The sequence below is a fragment of the Pseudochaenichthys georgianus genome, chromosome 13 (genome assembly GCF_902827115.2).
Source record: "Pseudochaenichthys georgianus chromosome 13, fPseGeo1.2, whole genome shotgun sequence".
Classification (NCBI taxonomy): Eukaryota; Metazoa; Chordata; class Actinopteri; order Perciformes; family Channichthyidae; genus Pseudochaenichthys; species Pseudochaenichthys georgianus.
This window is the reverse complement of record NC_047515.1, coordinates 25,467,410-25,487,984: the sequence shown is the minus strand read 5'-3', so window position 1 is coordinate 25,487,984 and position 20,575 is coordinate 25,467,410. Positions and strand designations below refer to the sequence as shown.

Sequence of the window (20,575 nt, the reverse complement as noted above, 5' to 3'; positions counted from 1 at the left end):
CCAGTGTTATTTTTAGTTGCTGGCATCATTATTTACTTTCCATGCTTTATCCATCTCTGAATACTTTCCAACTTCCTAAAACTGTTTCTGGTCCCTTCCTGCCTACCAAAGATGATTTCCTAGAACAGCTGGGTAGGTAAGTATCCCTGGCATTAGGCTGTTTATTATGCAGTGCCAGATATAATAATAATGGCACAAATGACTTATCATCAACCATTGTTTTTGGTGGTAGAATCAATCATTTAGATTTGAAATTTCATGGAATTTGTTGAAAATAAAAGACATTTAGAATATTACCAATGTTATTATCAAAGGATTTAATACTGCACACCGAGCTTGTGATATCGGAAAATCTTTTAAAAGAAAAAGAGAAAGACAATTATTTTGCAGGGATAATAATGTTTTCATAATGACATTTCTGCACAAGTATAAATATAAAACTACTAAGTGGTTTTCTGGAAATAAGTATGCCTGTTTCCATTTACAAAAATGTGTCTTTCAGACCAATGGACTCAACAGTAAAGGCTTTTAAGAAAAAAAACATGTTGTACAAACCCAAACAACCTCAAGGATCATACTGGTTATATGCCGAGTGCTCAGTTGGTCATGTATCGATTATGCACTATAGCTCTATTGATGGATGAGAGAGCCATTGTATGAATAATGGGCAAAGCAAAACAAAGCAATAACAGCCTTATTGTTGTCAACTCACTTACTCTCTTTTCTTTCCTCTCTTATTTTTCTGTTCCTTTATCGTTGAAAATTGGTCTCTGATTACAGTGTTCGCCCACTTGACACCTGCGCTGCACACAGCTGTGCTGGATTTATTATTAACTGTATGTGTGATACAAATGGCAAAGTGCTTCAATCATTCCCTTCATCCCTGCGGATATGCAAAAAATGCCAACTGGATACAATTTCAAATGTTCTGCATAAACAACCTAAAAGCCGAGCATCTGTTCAAACCACTTTTTTATTTGGATTTACATTCAACATGGCGTTTACCGACATTTAGACAAGGTACATGGTCATGTGAATAAAATGATATTTTTGCATGCTTTAGAGTTGCACTTTGAGTCACACAATCACAATATCCTTGTATAGATTGGTCGGAAAACGCAAGTGCTCTTCAACTCCTGCAGTGCCAGCCAGGAACCAGAAGTGCCTGAAGACCTCTTGAGAGAGCAGAACCTGGGAATGCAATCCAATTACAGAGCACGGAGATGCATATAATTCAACCCCCCCCCCCCCCTCCCCGCTCTACATCGTGCAGGGTATGAGGGAGAGAATAACAATAACTGATTGTCTGAAGAAGGGTTGATTATTTGATATATATATTCATGCTATTCTCGCCACCTCTGAAAATAAAGCCATGACTTTAAAAAGCTTATGCAAGAGCATGTAGTTGTATGCACACACACACACACACACACACACACACACACACACACACACACACACACACACACACACACACACACACACACACACACACACACACACACACACACACACACACACACACACACACACACACACACACACACACACACACACACACACACACACACACACACACACACACACACACACACACACACACACACACACACACACACACACACACACACACACACACAGCTTACTTTCATATTAGGTGGTTATTATTATTAGACGTTCCTCTGTTGTATGCAGTTAAAGCTGGGTCTGTGCCTGTCTGTGTCCTTCTATGCCTCCTCCAGCACAGTTTCAAATCTTCCTGGACTCCGTTACTTACCAACACATACAACACAGGGTCCACCACGCAGTTCAGACTGGACATTGCCAGTGTACATGAGAAATAAAAGTGCATTTTTTGTTCAAACTGGCAGTAACTTCCTTCAGCTTCTTTGCTATCACTGCTGTAGAAGACAAGTGAGCGGATGAGCAGGAGAATGTGATATGGAGCAAAGCAGATGGAGAAGATGCCAATCACCCCAAAGGACAGCATGCGGACCTTCCTTTTGGCCTGGACGCTCAGGCCGGGACTCTGGCCCACGGTGGCCAGCACCCTCCAGTAGCTCACGGCCAACACCAGCAGGGGCAGCAGGAAGCCGATGCCTACTCTCAGCAGGTTGAACAAGGCGACAGCGGGGGTAATGGGGTACGTTTCATAGCAACGGTCATTGTTGTTGACCTCATCGTGGGCGTCAGTGAGATTGTCATTAATCAGTACCATGATGTGTAGCGTTATCACCACAGCGTACACAGCTGCACACTGTGCCCAGGCGTAGCGGGACGTACGCTGGGTCTTGGAGCGGAGTGGGAAGGTGACCACCAGGCAGCGGTCTATGGAGATGCTGCAGAGCAGGTAGATGCTGATGTACATGTTGGAGTAGTAGATGAAGCCAGCTACACTGCAGGAAGCAGCACCGAGCTCCCAGCGGTGGTCCTGTCTGTAATAGTTGATCCAAAGGGGCATAGTAAGGATGAAGAGAATGTCAGAGAACGACAGGTTGAGCAGGAAGATGCCCAGAACGTTTTGCCGCCGCACTTGTTGGCAAATGGGGCCCAGGGTCAGCACATGGAAGATCAAACCAAATATAAAAGCAATAATGTAAACGGACATCAAAACGTCACTGATGGCGCTGTCGCCAATTTTAACACACAGGGTTACGTTTGTGGTGTCCGTGGTGTTCATTGTGTCTTTAGTTTTCTTTCACTGTGATGGTTAGAATTCACCTGTAAAGAAATTAAGAGTTTGGTTGAGTAAAAAGGACACGGCAACATGAGTGTAACTATAATGCCATAAGATTCACAGTACAGCTAGGACATTTCTTACTCTCCATCCTATTTCGTGGTTCAATGAACTCAAGAGATAACAATTTGGTTCCCCCCCCTGATGTTTCTGAATGTGAGGTAGTTTAGCTCGGCAGAGTTGATGTTCCCCCTCAGAAAAGAGCCAGGCTTAGTCATGCTTCCTGATGATAACAGTGTCTAGCAATGGTTCAATAGAAATGGACATTGCCAAAAATCCCTTCCTATTATTTCAACAGCTCAGCATGCAGAAAGAATGTCCTATTCCTTATGGAAACTGCAAGGTACTAATCCTTTTTCTCAAATGTTTTAGACGTTAACACGTTTGGTCCCAATTTCCCCTATATCTTATCACATGCTTTTATCTCTATGCTGCTATTTGTTAAACTGTTTTAAAATGTTTGCTCTCATTGCCCTGCATGGTATACATCTGAATGTCAGTAAGGGGCAGTTCCTATTTGCATTTTACTGACATCAATGCTTGATAAACACATTTTGGGTTCTGTGTCAAAATTACCCTCAAACCGGTACTGCTAATTCAATGTGCCTTAGTGTAATGTCTGAGCAGAGCTGGGTGGCATAAGCATCCCTCCCAGACGAGAGGAAATGTAATGCTTAAGAATAAGTAATGTGGACTGGACTCATGCCTTATGTGAATTAATCAATTAATTTCTTCCTTGATTTACACGATAGATGCACGGTCAGTCCCAGGTCATCGCAGAGCTGTGGCTTTGATTCCCATCTGACACCTCCTTGATAAGTTTGCGTTGCATCCTTTTAAAAATGTTCTTGGTTGAAATGACATGGCCAGTAATGCCTGGGCGCGCAGACACATCTAATCAGAAAATGGATGATAATAATAATAAAGTCAGTTTTACTTGATGTAGATCCCTTGAATAATGTCCTTCCTACAATGACAACATTTAGTGGCTTTTTTATGTAAAGGAACCCTCAATAGCTTTTCAAAAAGATTTTCACAAGTAGATTTGATTCTGGTATCCTATTTTTCTCCGTTCATATTTGGTCCCCTCCTTTGCATATGTCCTTCACAACACATTAGAAACCCTGCTGTACTTTACTCTGGAAAATATGGAAACAGACAACTTTTTACATTCAAATCTCTTTCAGTCCCATCCATATTTGCAACATTTAGCTTTGTTCACCCTACTAAAACGTGAAATGGAAGAAGGTCTCTTTTTGTGACCACTACTTTGAACAGACATTTGGAAGCTTTAAAAACCATGTACATTTGGTGTCTGTTCTGACATGGTGCCTACCTCACTACATACATTTACCTTAAGTATCTAAGAAAACTCTGTTGAAGAATATTACCCTGAATGACAAAACAATATCTATGTTTGGATTCACCCAAAAAAATAAATCTTGCTAAAGAATATATAGGAAAAGGAGCTATGGATTAATTCCACTTGCTTTTGTTGACACCCTTCCTGAAGTTCCTGCCACTTTAATAAACATGTGCCCCTTGATGCCACTGTATCTTTGTTTTGCTTCATGCTGAAGGCTGACTTGCTGCATTTGCTACAAAGATAGCTAAACGTATACTTAGCCCCTAACCCTTCCCCTGACACAACTTCTTTGTAATGAATGTCAATGCCTTTTCTCCTCTTAGAAAAGATTGAACACAGTGAGAAGATCTGTGAAGAGATGTCACGGATACCAATTATCTCCTCTTCTTCCTTCTATAGACATTTAATCTGTCCTCCTTGTAACCCAGTTTTGTTGTTCTTTTAGCTATTTTTTATTTTATGTTAAGTGTATATTGCACACCGCCTAGGACATGTGTGATGGTGGGCAAGCAGGAGGGTTATTCCCGGGGTAATGTGCTGTCTTGAAACAGTTTAATATGTGAGAAAACTGTTATGTTTGAAATAAAAAAAGACTTCTTATTTCACAATTACGAAACACATCTCAATCGAAGTAGGAAATGAACCCGCTGCGTCTTTGTACTCTTTCTCTCTGTACCACAGTGGTATTCTTTGACATTTGTTTCCTCTCTACCTTCTGTTCTATCACTCAGGCTCGGCTCTCAGGAAGCTTCTAATGACATTAACGTCTGGGCCAAGATGGTCCAAACTCAATAATGGAAAAGCCATTTAGAGTCAGAGCATCTTTAGAGAACGATAATGTGTGCCTGCACTTGTGTGTCTTTGTGTGCATGTGAAGGCTTGCATTTGATACAAACAATGGGGTTTGTGAAACCAGACTGACTTCAGTATCAGAACGATTTACTCACAAGCAGTGGTCGTGTCTTCCAATGAATGTGCCGGCTGCTGTTTAGTCATCAGTCTGGGCGCTATGATACACCAAAGTTGTTCCCCTATTAGTAAAAATGAGTCTAAAACGGTGAACCGTTTGTTCTATTACTATGCTTCCATTTATCTCGTAAGCTACAGGTCTTCGTCTTCTGGTGTAATTCTCTGGGGATGAACTATTTCATTTTATGACATAATTCATTCTCGATACGTGCGTACTTTCTAGTACAGACTTCAGCTCGTCCTTTTTTCCATCTGAGACAACTATGTGTTTGTTAATATTGTAAACTGAACTAAGCCTGATTGTAACTACACAGCCATGTCACCAGTGAGGCTTTGAAAGAGCAGAACTAAACCTCTTCTCTCAAGAGGTGGAATGTGGCCTGTGTTAAATAACCTTTTTCAAGCCAAAACAATATGATTTATGTTTTACAGCTTGCCTCCCTAATACCAAAGCTTGTTATCAAAGGTTAACATTCCATCTGTGCAATATATTCCTATGATGTTCCAATATGTTCTCCTTGTACAGCACGACTCTTCTGTACTTTCCAGCCTGTTAAAGTGACCACCACTGGGAGAACGTCAAAATACATTCAACCTTGCAGAGAATCAACCTAATTATTTTTGCCACGCTGACTCACACAAGCGAGCCGTGTTTCCCCGGACAAAGAAACACAGGGATGAACATAAAACTAGCAAGATTTCACATTTAAAAAATACTTTAAACACTCTGCTTGAAAACATTAAAAGAAACATTACCTTTCCAGTTGTGTCTAGTTTCATTTCCACACATCTCACACCCAGACATGTAATTATTAATGAACTCACCTGTTGTTTCTGTTAGGAGGTGTTTAAAACGAAGCTGTGGTGTGGGTGGAAAGTTCCAGACACATTCCAGAGATGTTTCGAGTGTTAAGGAGTTCAGTCCAGCAGGGTCAGAGGAAGAGAGAAGAGACTCTTCAAAGCTGCTGACATGCATCCAAGCCTCCAATGTCCCACATGGTACTCTCAAATGATTACTACACTAGATAACTTTCAGCCTATAGTATAAGTGTGGGCGGCTTCTTTCTCTCTTTACTCGAGTTGTTGTTTCCTTTTTGGTTGAGATGACTTGTCGCTGACAGCCACGGTAGTAATGTGAGCAAGGAGTGTGTGAAAAGGATGAGACGAAGTACAAAAAGGGGAAGACGTAGGAGGAGGGAGGTTCGGTTGTGCATACGTACACAGAGGAAGTGTGCTTCAGGGGTGGGGAGAAGCATGAAACTGTGATGCTAGTACTCACTATATTGTGACCACTGTACTGAAGGGAAATGAGACTCTGCATAGATGTCAAACAGTACGTGACCTCATTTCACTTTCACATGTGAGTCTTGTCCGAGTGTAACCAGGAGTAAAATGATAAAATGGGGTATATTTACTACACATAGCTGAGGTGAGCTACAGAAAAAGCAGAGAGATGGAAAGAGCAAGGTTACAAAGACGAAATACTTAATAGTATTTGCCAAAAGGGTTTACTGAATACAATCTAAAAGGGGTTTTCTCACTTCGTTCTTACCTCATCTTTCATCCATAGTTTATTTTCTGCATCAATAGAAGTGTTGAGTTTCTGTCTCTGTAATGAAAAGGCCAAAGAAGCAGGTTAGCAGTTTTTTTAGTACTAGTAATATTGAAGCCAACAGTTCAGTTTATATCAGAAGGGGATGGTACATTACTCAACACATTGAAGCAGTCACTTGGTGATTTGATACCACACTTGCCTCAACTTCTGACTACATGGCTTGTGAAGGTTAGATTGAAGGATAGAGTTGTATAGCAAGACTACTCACTCGCCGTGCTGAAGATTGCTGTTTAAAAAAAAAGAAGCTTTCTAATGTAAAGGTGTGACATTTTAAAACCAGAACTTGGACGTGCAAGTTCAACTGATTTGAACTGGTGGGGCCTGGGGAGAGTAATCCTTCTCATCATATCTTTTTTTAAATCCCGAAGCATGAAGCTGACAAAGTATTTTGCTATTTCTCACAAGAGAAAAATGTGATAAGTATCGTTTGTTTCCTAGCAACAGCTTCCTTAGCTGATCCTCGTTAACATGTAATGTTAAACATTTATTTCTAAGAAACACTGGGCGATGGTTAAATGACTATTTAGCAACAGAGAAATCACATGGAAGAGAAAAGTGATAATGAACATGAACACATCATTTTATACCAGAATTTCTATTAGAAAACATTTGTCCATTAAGTTATAACTCAAAAAGAGTAGTGACATTGTTTATTGACATTTCATTTAATCAGCCTATTATTAAAATGTCAATCATACTATTTGTTATATATATATATATGTTTTGTACGGGATTGAAAGGATATTTGTACAATGGACCATAAACTGTTAAAATTATATGGCACATTTCTAACAAGTAATAAAGCGCACACAAAGTTACAGTTTTCTTTGTGCAAAGACAAACTGGGGTGAACTAGTTCTAATGTACATTTTGCGTCTGGATGACAACCGGAATCGCTCGGCAATTTTCCAAATTGCTTTACACGGTTGAGTTTTTCTCTTTCCGCATGCATTATGTCTGAGTGCGAGGGCAAGCTCAGCATGGCATAGCCTTTTAATGTATACTCCATGGCTAAACTGCAGGTCAATGCCTCTGCAGTCACAGCGGTGGATGAGGAAGTGCAATCAGAATTTGCGATCATGTTGCACGATTACAGAAAAACATTTGCAGAGCTAACAAGGTCTTTGTTTTGTAAGTTTACTGACAGTGTTCAATGGCTATCTCAGGAAGCAGGCTTTGTGAGCTGAGCTAACTCAATCTAGAAACCTTTTTACCTCACTCCACATACCAACTTTGGAAGGATTCCAAAAAAGCTCCATTATCCTAAATGTCCTATTATTTCCCCTGAACCCCCCCCCCCCCCAAATATACACAGAACATAAAAAGGAACTGTGTGAGTAGTATTACTGGCCAAGTTATGAGCACAGTTTATTTTGTAGTTGTTTTTGTCTTAAAATGTGTTTTTGGAGTTATGTTTACCAAAACCAACAATGAATTGATCATACTAAGGAGTAGCCAAAAGCTCACCGAAGTTATTCCTCTGGGCCAGAGCTCCATTATTGCCTGAAACATATATTCATAATAAATCAATTAGTGCTAAATCTCACTTTGATACCTTGAACATGGCCGCTGTCGTTTGCATCAAGTCCTACACATGTCTGCTCACTAAAATACACTGCTCACTACGAGAGCAACTCATGTGCATCGATTTGCTGCTGGTAATGGACTCCAACTAAATGTGCTTGTTCTGTCTCATTAACACTTGTTACTGGTGTTAACATTTCAGAGTGAAAATGGGCTAAAAGCAAACAGGATAGGTAAGCATTAAAGAGACACACCAACACGTTGTTGACTTTGGTCTCTATTCGCATGATTTGTTGACAATAACAGACATCGAATATTACCAGTTGTATTCTTTAAATATAGGTTAGAAACAACTCTGTCAGTTTACCTAACCTGGTTTCAACCTCTGAATAAACACCCACACCTCAGTTTTGTTCAGGAATTAAACTACGATGAATGAAAATTAAATGAATGAATTAAATTGTAACAAAATGATAATACAGTCTGATTATCAGTCATTGAACAACATCTTAACCTTTTTGACTGAACACTTGCCTAAGTAAATATTTGTTTTTATGTTTATGTACACAAAGATGCTGCCATCTCTCGTGGAAATTCAACTGAAAACCTTAAGCCACACATACAACCTGTTACGATGGCAACTGAGAGCACATGCTATCATTTGAGATGTGCTTTGTCACGAGTTCTTCCCTTAGACTTTCTGCAGTCAAGACAACAATTATTTTCTTACTTTGAAAAACAATATGAACATTGCTTCTCGAAACAATGACACAAAGCTAAGTGGAGACTTCCTTATGGTGCCAGGTACTCTGAGCTTTGGATCTCCATTTCCACTTGCCAGTGCAGAGACATTAGCATGGAGACGTGTAGATGATAGGCTGTGAACACACTATAAACACTTGAAATAAATAAAAGGAGACAGAGTGTATCACTTGTGTCATTTGGCAATGATGATTGGTGTAGTGTAGGAGGACAGAAGGGTCTGCTTTCACCAGAGGAGACGGCTGAAGTGCGCAGATCGCAGAATGTAAAACAGTTCACTAGCGTTGCCTCTATAGCCACAGGCTCCTCTTGAGTGGCACTAAGAGGCGTAATGTGTGTACAAAAATCTTTGTTCTATGAGAGCTGAGTGTTTTTTTGTGTGTGTACTCAAATGCATAAATAATATCATAGCCTTAGTCCATGTTGCAAGCATCCTTGAATTTTTGCATTAGCCCTTATTTGAGTACATTTAAATAAAAATTGAAGTCGGCATGTTTGTTGTAATCTTGCTTTTTGCCAGAAAGGGACATCAAGTGGAGTGGATGTTATTGCTGCATTAAGGTGTTCATTATTGGTTTGTCTCGTGTTAACCAAAGCATGTCTTCTGCCGCAGAAAACCTGAGGGACAATAATAGTCCCTGCTTTTTAAACTTCTAAGTAATGCATCTTAATCACATTGTCCCTCCAGGCATGCTTGGTTGTTATTTAGATTACAGTTTCTAGATGACAGTTGAAGGACAGATGAATAAATAAGGCATCCAAGGCAAAAAGGAATATTGTTCAACATTTGTATTTTCTGTTACCAAGGCTAGGATTATCCTTCAAACATGTCATACACAGTCTGCGCATATTCAACTACATAGGTTACACATGTGTATAATAGACCATCATAACTACAGTATGTTTTATCTAGATCATTCTACTACTTCACAGAAACATGCAACATATCGACTTGACAGGTTGTCAATAATCAAACTGTTTAAAAACCGAGTTTCTTAACCCAAGCTGTAACCACATCGAGAGAGAAAGACGTCTTTTCTTCTTCTTCACAACAGCAAACGAGGAGCAGTGTTGTTCAAAACAAGTCTCCATTGACCTGCTCAGGTGTAAAACATGTGTTTGCATTTGATGCAAATACACAACTGTTTGACTTTAAAGATGGGTGTGGGTGGGGAAAGAAAATCAGCTTATGAACAGCACAAAGCTGGAGTTCATTTAAACCCGCAGACATCTTTAATCACATGTATTTCCCAAGAGTCTATTGTGGCTCAAAACTAGTGGTAATTGCACATGGTTTTCTGAATGGCCTCCCGTTTTAACTACAGGGCATGCACTTATGGGGATGCATTTGTGAATGTAAATGGATTTGCCTCCATGCCTGCACATTAGTAATTTCCAGCCCAGAGGAAGACCTTTGTCTCTGTAAAGCACCGAAGAGAAATGAAAACCAATCTTTACCGAATACATAATGGCGACGGTAATTCCAGTCAGTCCAATTAAATTACAGCAAAAGCAAACTTTTCTTTTAAAAAGGGAGACAGTTTCATTTTTAATATTCACTCCATAGTTTAGACCGAACACACCCCCCAACAAAGACACTCTTTATCGCTTGTGGTGAGGTGGCATTTCCTGCTCAACTGTGAAGCATTTTGCAGTGATGGGAAAAGAACGTGACACGCGACATTCGTGTGAGACATTCTGATTTGAAGTTGACTCTAATGTAGTCTGTAAACACTGCCAGCTCAGCCGCACAGAGGATGTAAGACAGAGACGAGCAGTCCTCAGCATGTAAAGAGTTCAACGATTCAAAAGATAAAGAGGGTCAAAAGTGGCAGTGGTGAAAGATAGGCTGTATAGTCTCAACAGCTGGACACTTTTCAGACCCATGTTTTTCAGGCTACAAGTCGACCATCACAAGCCTCCCTCTAGTTCTTTCCTCCTTCCTTAATAATCTCGAGTCCTCTGTGCCTCTCTGGTCAGAGGATGCTGACCCTCTCAGTGAGGCCTTGCATATCTGCATCCTCCCCCCCGTCCTCTTCGTCAGAGCCCGCCCCCGCAGGAGGGACGAGGTGAGAAGGGTAAGGCAGAGTGTGTTCACGGGCAAACACTTGCCAGCGGGTGTCGTCACTCTCATGGGTGATGTAACGCCCACCGAGTTTGTTCTCGAGCTCCCGCAGGTCCAACCACGCCTGATAGTCCTGAGGCAAGCACACACAAACACACACAAGCACACACAAACACACACAAACACAGGGATGCAATTTCAGTTTCAGGAAAAGATTGAAATGGGATTAAAGTGAAATTGGCTTTTATGCCATTATAGCTCATAGCCAGTAATAACTTTAGACCACGAGTGTGTGCCTGTATCTGTGTGTGTGTGTGTGTGTGTGTGTGTGTGTGTGTGTGTGGTGTGTGTGTGTGTGTGTGTGTGTGTGTGTGTGTGTGTGTGTGTGTGTGTGTGTGTGTGTGTGTGTGTGTGTGTGTGTGTGTGTGTGTGTGTGTGTGTGTGTGTGTGTGTGTGTGTGTGTGTGTGTGTGTGTGTGTGTGTGTGTGTGTGTGTGTGGTTTTAGGGTGAAGACTTGGTTAGGATTAGGATTAGGGTTAGGGTAAGGGTTAGGGTTAGGCATGTGTTGGTTATGGTTAAGGTTAGGATAAGTCTCCAGGAAATGCATGTAAGTCAATGTAATGTCCTCTGAAGTGATGTATACATGGTATGTGTGTGCGTGTGCGTGTGTGTGTGTGTGTGTGTGTGTGTGTGTGTGTGTGTGTGTGTGTGTGTGTGTGTGTGTGTGTGTGTGTGTGTGTGTGTGTGTGTGTGAATAGAAACTCAAATGACCCTTCATTGGACTGAATGCTTCTGAGCTGATTATAAAAGAAACTTTTAGCAAAGTGAGGGCGACCATGACTCAAAGCTTTTTAAAGCAAGGACATTTTCAAAAGAAAAACAACAACAAGGGTGAAGTGGTTTAAACACAGTGAGAAAGCTCGTCTGTTTTCCCACTGTTAAACATTTTGTTTTGAAGGAGACATTTATGAAAGTGTAAAGTAAATGAAATGAACATTTTAACAGTTAATCTACCCTCATTATAGTTATAGAATATCAGCCTTGAGCTTAGGTCTCGCTGCTTGAGTGCAGACACCTTGTGTTTATATGTGCCACTGTAGCAATGGCTACAGATGTTGTAGTACCACGCTACCACTTATGTAACTGGCAGTCACCCTATCTGAAAAAAAAGCTGCTTCCTGATCTTTGCATTGGAAGTAATGGTTGAAGTGAAAGTGTAATAAAACATTTCAGGAACATTTACATTTAATAACGGTAAAACACTGCGTGTGTGTTTTATATGCTACCTGTAGGTATACATGGCTGAGACTCTTGTCCACGCTGTAGCGTTTCCTCATCTTAACTTGCAGCAGGTTGTTGATCAGGTCGGTTGCTGGAAACACAACAGAAAACAGATCAGCATATATATATATATATATATATATATATATATATATATAGCTACAGTAAAAAAAAATCAACAATTATACCTACAGTAAGCAAACTAGTTGTTAAAGAAAAAGAAATACAATGATCAAGAACCATGTTTAAGTTAAGATGATTGCACAAGATATTATAGATGGAAACCAACCAAAACACATCATCCTCTTAAATGGGCATACACTTAAATCAACAGGTCTCAAACAGTTTCAACAAATCTGATTAGTATAACCTTCATAAAGTTCTATTTATTGCAGGACTGTTGTATTTGACTGTGTTTGTTTTGGCTAGGTGTTCCTTAATAACCGCCAACTGAGCGCACTTCTATATGTGCGTAACAATGACATTCCCCTCTGTGTTTACCGTCACTGGAGATCTGTTTCCAGGGGTTGGGAGGGTACATGAAGGCTGCGTTGTGAATCTGGTCGTTGATATCTTCGTCCTCATTAAAGGGGAACGTGCCACTCAGACTGACATACATAATGACGCCGACCGACCACATGTCCAGGGAGCGGTTGTAGCCCTGGTTCAGGAGAACCTCCGGGGCCAGATAGGCCGGCGTGCCGACCACCGAGCGGCGGAAAGACTTCTCGCCGATGATTCGGGCAAAACCAAAGTCACACAACTTCACCTGAGAGAAGGGGAGGTTTGAAAAGGTAGGTAGGGTCCATTAAGGAAGAAAGAAACAGAGAAGTGTTGAAATTACAGGTTTGGATTTGAGAAGAGAAAATAGATTTGAGAAACACGTCAGAGTGACAGCACCACACCAGCTCTGACGTGTCGATGACCAAAGTAAAAACCATAACTGATGCATATTTAGGGTATTTGCATGGGTTATTAGTTTTTGTCCTGTGTGTGTGTGTGTGTGTGTGTGTGTGTGTGTGTGTGTGTGTGTGTGTGTGTGTGTGTGTGTGTGTGTGTGTGTGTGTGTGTGTGTGTGTGTGTGTGTGTGTGTGTGTGTGTGTGTGTGTGTGTGTGTGTGTGTGTGTGTGTGTGTGTGTGTGTGTGTGTGTGTGTGTTGGGCGTACCTGGGGGAAGGGGTCAGCTGAGGCAAGCAGCACATTTTCCGGTTTCAGATCACAGTGCACGATGTTCTTAAAGTGTAGATGTCTCAGAGCTGCCAGAATCTTAGCATAACAACGCCAACAGGATATGAGTTAGTTTCATGAACCAGCCAAGCCCAATACTAGCGCAACCATTTCAAGATGATAACGACATAAATAGGCACGGCATGCCAGAGTAGCAGACCACAATAACACACTGCTGCATCCGGAAATGTTTTGAAGGTATGGCTGACACACATCCACGCTACATTTGAACCACAAGAGCAATACTTTCCATGTCGTAGCATACATACAGTTCCACACAACACCTCCTCTCTGTGTTGGGGCGCCAACTCACCTGGGTGATGAGGAACTTAGTGAGCCTCTCGGGCAACCTGCCTTTCTCACTGGAGAGGATCATCTCGAGCATGTCACCATGCAGCTTCTCCATCACCACAAACACCTTCTCTGGGGTCTCAAACATGCACTCCAGGTTCACAATGCCCAGGTGACGTAAACTCTGAGAGGGACAAGAACATCGGATCAGGAGGGGAGAAGGAAAAGAGATAAAGGGTGGAATTGAATGTAAGAAATGTTTGAAAAAGAGGGAGGAATGAAATAGCAGGCAAAAGAAGAGAGAGTGGTTAAAGAGATATATATCAATGACAGAAAAATGTTTGAAAAAGAAGGTTAAACAGCGTGAAACAGAAACGGAATGAAGATTTGAGGTGAATAAGAAAAAGATAGACAGAGACGGACAGAGTTAGCAAAACACAACAATGAGTATAGAACATGTGTTATCAGGTCATTATTCTCCACAAATGCCACATGGCATCAATAACAAGCTATTTCACTTGAAAGCTGATGACTGCTAAGTGAGTAACTGCCTCTTAGTCACGGCTCATCGACTGATGCAGCTCCTGCCTGCCTCCTGCCATCTGCTGGTGAATCAGGAACTTTACATTTAAGTAAAGCGAAAAGCAAAGAGTTGTTCAAAAAGTTTTCAAATGATAACATCAACAGGCTGAAAAACAAAAAGTGAATGTTTTCCCCATAAAACATACTGTAGAAAACAAACAAATAACTGGGAACATGAGCTACATCTGAAGGAATATGACCTTCATTATGTGACCTTTTTGATCCTATAGCTATTGTTAAACCAACCAGCTCACGCACATGTTTCCTAAACAGATTGTCTCAGTGCTTTGATACTAACGTTAAGACACACGTGTGGTCAGATCCCAGGGCCCTGCAGGTGAAGTGTCCTCGAGCCCGATACTGAACCCTAAATGTAACCCCGGAGGCATGTCTGTGGTGTGGAGGTGCTCAGTGTTTCCCCTAGGTTTACTGCTTTGGGGGGGGTGCCTGAGCGGGGGGGGGGGGGTAGAGAGAGGAGCTGTGGATTAATTGTTATTGATTAGTGCATCAGTGTTTCTTACGGTACGTCTACACAGCAGCTTTAGACGAATCTTCCACCACTTCCAACGCTTCTCTGCCCATTGACTTTGAATGGAGATGACGCTTTTCGCCGAACTGCATTGTGGGGGAGCGAAGCGAATATTTCCAGGATTTCAAAAGTTGAGCAATGTTCAACTGGCAGAGCCAGACCGCAGTTAATTTCCTCGTATTCCAAACGAGAAATTACGGTAGCAAATCACGCGGTTCTTTACGACCAGAACTATTAACGGGATACAAACCGGAGGAACCAGGCATGGAGGGAGGTGGCAGAGACAGTGGGTGAAACTGGTAGGTTATATATATATATATATATTGCTCCCATAAAATCCCCGGGTTTTTTGCTTTGTATGTCGGGGTGGGAGATTCATGTGATTGGTTGTTGGTCGCGTTGCTCGCAAAAAGTCCCCAAGCTGTCAGACACGCCCAGCTCCAAGATTTTCAAGATTTTTGAAAAGCTGCTGTGTGGACGTACCGTTAGGGTCAAAAACACTAAACTCACTTAAAATGAAAGCGTTTAGTTTATTTAATAAAAGAGCACATGTTCAATGTGAAGAGTGACAGTAGATATAGATTAGTTGCAATTTGGTACTATATATATATTAAAAAAAATAATAATAAAAAGAAAAAAATATAGAATTTTTTTTTTTATAAACACCTTGAATTTCAGGGGGGCGCGGGGCGCGGGGCTCCGTTGGCGGGGCGCAGCTACCCTCCAAGACAATGGTAGGGGAAACACTGGGTGCTTTATACTGAAAGTCCCTTTGGGTAAAAGCATCAGCTAAATGAAATGTCATGTGACATATACCGGTAGGTAAATACTAGGAATGTGGGGATTTCCTTTGTTTTCAGAAATGGTTTCCAAACCACCGATTGGTTTCGGGTCAGAGACTGAATCATCTGTTCCTCAGAATTAAACAAAGAGGAACCTCTTACCTACTTCCTTTTAGAAATGTTTCATCACAAAATTGTTTTAGAATATTGAGTCTCAAATTAGGCCAAACACGAAACTTATAAATGTCACAATGCACACCAGGTTTGGAATGACTGCCTGTAGGATATCCATGTACAGCTGCAGTGTGTTTACCTGCAGTATGGCCACCTCGTTCCTCAGCTGGCTCTCCTGCTTGGTGGGAAAGCGAAGCTTGTCAATGACTTTGACAGCCACGTCCCTCCCTGTCTTCCTGTGCTTTCCTGATGAAGAAATGCAGCGTTAGTAATAGATGTGGTTAGAGATTAACCACCCATACATGTTGAGATACAGCATGTCATCCAGAGGTTACGATGTGCTTAAAATAACACTCCAATTATCTAACATAATGATCTGCAGGTTCTCTCTCTACTTACATACACATGTACTCACAGGACGCTTTGTGGTGTACTGTTTTGTAAGATCCTTTGTTACTTTATTTATTTAGAGTAGAAGTTGTATCTATTATGTATATATAAATGTAAATATGGTTTCATGACAGCAAACTTTAGACATCATTATTTCCTATACAGCCTTTTGACCTTGACAGCTACATACCTCCATACACAACTCCAAATTGCCCAGATCCCAGAACTTCATCAGCAAAAATCTGGTACACGGTACCAATATCCTGTAGGGAAGAAACATTTCAAACATTCATCATCATAATAATCATCCTCAAAGTATAATTAACGTAAAGGTTAAAGAAACTTGATAAAATAATGTACAAAGTCATACCACATTCTCTTGGATTTGACTGTTGGACACAGATATGCTGACTGAGGCTTGTCCTGAAAATACAGCACCAGGAACAATGGTTAAACAGTGTGGCAGTGGGAGTTTCACATTGTGTATCAACACCAGTTCAACATACCAAACTTGTGAGAGAACAGCTTAGTTTACTGGAAGAGTCTACCCTTTTTTTTTGACCAATATGTTTTGGTGCATGGCCTTCATCGGGTTGTTTCTGATTAAGAGCGGCCTCTTTGAGTAAGTCATCTAGAATTCGAAAGCTGGTTTTTTTCACATTTGGTCCATTGTTTTTCGCTGAGCTGAAGCTTCTTTTAAATGTTGAGAAAACCAAGGTAAAGCAAAAAAGACTCCAGAGACTGCTTTGGATATTGTTACTATGCAAGGACAAGTACTCAAAGTGGTTACCTGTTATAAATACCTAGGTATCTGGCTTGATGACTGTCTTACTTTTAACTTCAGGTCATTAATCTGCTTAAAAGCTGAGGGTTAGGCTAGGTTTCTTCTACAGGAACAAGTCCTGTTTCTCGCTTGAGGCCAGGAAAAGGCTAGTCACTGTGCCCTTTGTACCTGTGCTGGACTATGGTGATTTGATGTATATGAATGCACCTGCCCATTGCCTGGAAAAGTGAGATGCCGTCTATCACAGCGCTCTGAGATTTGTTACTAACTGTAAAGCACTTACTCATCACTGTACCCTGTATGCCAAGGCAGGTCTGCCTTCACTAACTGTACGGAGGCTCAGTCATTAGTACATGTTCATCTATAAAGCCATGTTGGGTAAACTACCAACTTATATCTGCTCTTTGATCTCACAGAGAGTGGCAAGTAGCTATTGCCCTGAGATCCCCAGGATGTGTTTTTCTTACATGTGCCAAGTGCTAGGACTGTTTTAGGTACTAAAGCGTTTATGTGTGCTGCTCCTCTAGCTTGGAACACTATGCAAAGAAAATTGAAACTGAGCATTTTGGTTCCCTTGCATCATGTTAAAGCTCGGATAGATGAAATGTTATTAGATATCTGTCATTGTGAATAGGCTGCTAATGTATACCCCTGTAATTATGTTGTATTGATGTCCTTTTTGTTTTCTGTTGTTTTTATGTGTAACCAATGTGCTGCCGGTCTCCCTTGAAAAAGATATCGTTGATCCCAATGGGATTTCACCTGGTTAAATAAAGGCTACAAGCACACAGTTTTCTTCTGACGTAGCAACAGCACACACATTTTGGAACATTACACTTTAATACATATCCATCGATCTCAAACGGCAATGTGCCATTCAGTAATAACGGCAAATAAACCATCTTCATTTGACTGATCTCCACTTACTGTGAGTTGTGTTCCCCTCAGCTGGCGGGGCATCCTGGAAGATGACAGGCATGAGTGCCTGGCGAATGACACCCTCCCACGCCTTGGCCACCTCTCGCCCAATGCCACTGTTGGGAGCTACTTGGCTGGGGGAGGGAGGGGTCGGGGGGAGAGTCTGGGGGTGGTTGAGGCATGGCGGTGGGAGTGTGTTGGGGTCTTCCCCTCCAAAGTAGCACATAGTGCCTGTGATAAGCTCAAAGCAGTGAGGATTTGTGCCTGGAGGGACAAGTGAGAAGTTTCCAGCAGGACGCACCTCCAGGATCTCAGACAGAGGGATCTCCTGCAAGATGGTGGACCAGTGAGTTTACACGCCTCAAACAAATGACTTGGGATTATACTTTTACAGAGAGTAAACTATATTTACCTTGTAGTATTTGTTGGTGGTGTTGTTCTGGAAAAGGGTGATGCACTTACAGTCCAGACGCCAGTAGTGCCTCTTTCTCTGTTGAGGTTGGAATAAGGCGAGATGAGGTGGGGGCAACAAAGGTAAAGCAGGACATTAGGGGGTGAGATGGAGAGAGGACAGAGGGTGGCATGGTTCAGGCTTCAATATGAACGCATTTCAAGTTCTGCGTTGACGTCCAGAGGAAGAGAAGAGAGTCCAGATGAGAAGAAGGACAGGCAGGAGCACAAGCTGCAAGATGAAAAGGTGAAAACCAAGAGAAAAAAGACAAAAGCAAAAGAAAGGAAGAAAAAAGGAGGGAGTTAGTGAAGCCAGAAAGTGAGAACAAGCCAGGACAATACTAGAGAGGCAGAAAGGTTTCTCAATTAGAGAATGTGTTGATAAAGAGAAAAAGATAGCTTGAATTCATGATCTGCATCTTTACATCTGTTCTTCCATAAAGATAACTTACAATGGAAGGAACCGAGAGCACAAAGCCAAACCAGAAGAGTGGAAATAGGAAATAGACTGCTGACATGTATGCCTCTGGTGAGAGGACAGTAAACTGGCTACAGCAAATAATGGAAAAGGAAGTACATTGAGAATATAATTGACATCTGTATATTCAACTGCTACAACACATTTTATGTTTAGAAGAACTGGTCTAGATACCCAGAAAGGATAGCATGGGAATTATGGGTAATGTTTTACCAGTGTGTCCTTATTGCTGTAGTGAACCATCCACCCTTCCTTGATAGACGTACTGGATCGACGGGTTGTCTGTCTCACAGACTGCACCACCCTCATTAACGGGATGTAAACACTAGAAGAAGAAAAAGAAAAGAGGGTCGAATGGGTTATCGTTTCACTTTTTGGCTATGCCTTCAGCACTCCTTTACTTTATCTCCAAACCTTTTCCCCCATACCTTTGGTCTCCACTGTTTCCGTCTTGGTTGTTGTCCGGAGAGAAGGAGCCAGGGATGCTGCACGCCTCGTCCGAGTCATCTATCGAAGACTTGTCTGAGGCGTCGTACTCACTGCTGTAGTCCATCGGCACCTCGGGGTCGGTGCTGGGACTCAGCATGTCTGGGGCGAGAGAGAGTTTGAGTGCACCTTGATTTCAAGTATATGTGCATAAAAAAGGCTGTGAAAGGACACTACGACATGCTGCTCATGTGACTACGACGAAGGCTATTAGAAGACTAAAGCTTTACATGCATCAATGCAGAGTACCGGTGATACTTACCACAGTTACTTCTGTTGTCTGAGAAGATAAAAACATTAGTTACAGTAAGTTCAGAGGTATTGGATAATGTTTTATATTATATATTTGACTAAAAGTAACATAGTTCTGACAATAGAGACATACAGATGATATATACATTATTTGATCAAATCCCTGCAGGGCTAAAAGAGTCACAAAGACATTTAAAGATAATAGATTGATATACTCCCTCACCTCCAATGGTCTCCCCAAGGCAGTCATTGGGGACCTTGTACACACAGCGTTTATGGCAGTTAAACTTGCAGTCTGTAAGAAATAAAACATGTTTTCTACATATAATCTAATTTGATGCATTTTATAGTTTGCGTCACCTGTCTCTCAGTCTGCCCTCACCTTTGCACTGTAGGCCCTGCCTGAACAGCCCTCGCAGGAGTCTCTTGCAGTACTGGCACACCGTCGGTCGCGTGTACGAGTGGACAGCAAACGTGTGGGGCACCTTCACCTTGCTCATCAGGATCTTATCCAGGTGGACAGGTCGGCCCGTGTAAAAGCGCCGGGCATCACTAGCAGTCCGTGGCTAGTCAAATAGAAAGGAAATACAAATGATCCATTCAATTGTGTGTGGGTAACTAAAATAGTAAAAACACATTAGTAGTAGATAACTAAAGATAGTTATCTAACTAAAGATAGTTATCTACTGCTACCTATGAATATTTTGTTAGAAAAAAGTAGAAAGAAGTTTCAATAAAACAATTCAGGGAGAAAGTTTGTGGATTACCAGACAGACAGAGGGTGAATATAGTTATATTCAGACAAACGGTATGAGAAAGATAATGTGTTATGTGAACATTGAAGCATTTAATCATGTTCTAGTAGAAATATAAAATACAAATATGAACTGTAGAAATGGTTGAATAAGTCCCCT

The 20,575-nt window shown here is 41.4% G+C and overlaps 2 protein-coding genes across 3 annotated transcripts in view; both read right to left on the bottom strand.

Annotated features, from left to right (window-relative positions):
* Positions 1-1,588: 1,588 nt before the first annotated feature.
* On the bottom strand, positions 1,589-6,218 carry gpr184 (G protein-coupled receptor 184). Its single transcript, XM_034097826.2, has 2 exons — positions 5,898-6,218; positions 1,589-2,721 (listed from the first exon to the last, which is right to left on the bottom strand). Exon 2 carries the CDS (start codon positions 2,678-2,680, stop codon positions 1,649-1,651), a length of 1,032 nt encoding a protein of 343 aa, XP_033953717.1. The 5' UTR covers positions 2,681-2,721; positions 5,898-6,218; the 3' UTR covers positions 1,589-1,648.
* Positions 6,219-9,747: 3,529 nt separating this feature from the next.
* Positions 9,748-20,575, bottom strand: part of prkd2 (protein kinase D2) — a 42,567-nt gene continuing 31,739 nt past the window's right edge. The window contains exons 5-19 of one of the 2 annotated variants that reach the window (XM_034097260.2): positions 20,044-20,227; positions 19,885-19,956; positions 19,672-19,689; positions 19,352-19,511; positions 19,137-19,248; positions 18,408-18,485; positions 18,005-18,323; positions 16,664-16,716; positions 16,484-16,556; positions 16,043-16,149; positions 13,859-14,020; positions 13,486-13,584; positions 12,821-13,088; positions 12,325-12,410; positions 9,748-11,171 (exon numbers count right to left, since the gene is read on the bottom strand). In XM_034097260.2, coding sequence (XP_033953151.1) covers positions 10,950-11,171; positions 12,325-12,410; positions 12,821-13,088; positions 13,486-13,584; positions 13,859-14,020; positions 16,043-16,149; positions 16,484-16,556; positions 16,664-16,716; positions 18,005-18,323; positions 18,408-18,485; positions 19,137-19,248; positions 19,352-19,511; positions 19,672-19,689; positions 19,885-19,956; positions 20,044-20,227 — 2,013 coding nt within the window. In that variant the 3' untranslated portion in view covers positions 9,748-10,949. The remainder of the gene's footprint in view (positions 11,172-12,324; positions 12,411-12,820; positions 13,089-13,485; positions 13,585-13,858; positions 14,021-16,042; positions 16,150-16,483; positions 16,557-16,663; positions 16,717-18,004; positions 18,324-18,407; positions 18,486-19,136; positions 19,249-19,351; positions 19,512-19,671; positions 19,690-19,884; positions 19,957-20,043; positions 20,228-20,575) is intronic. The other variant, XM_034097261.2, reaches the window with a different exon arrangement.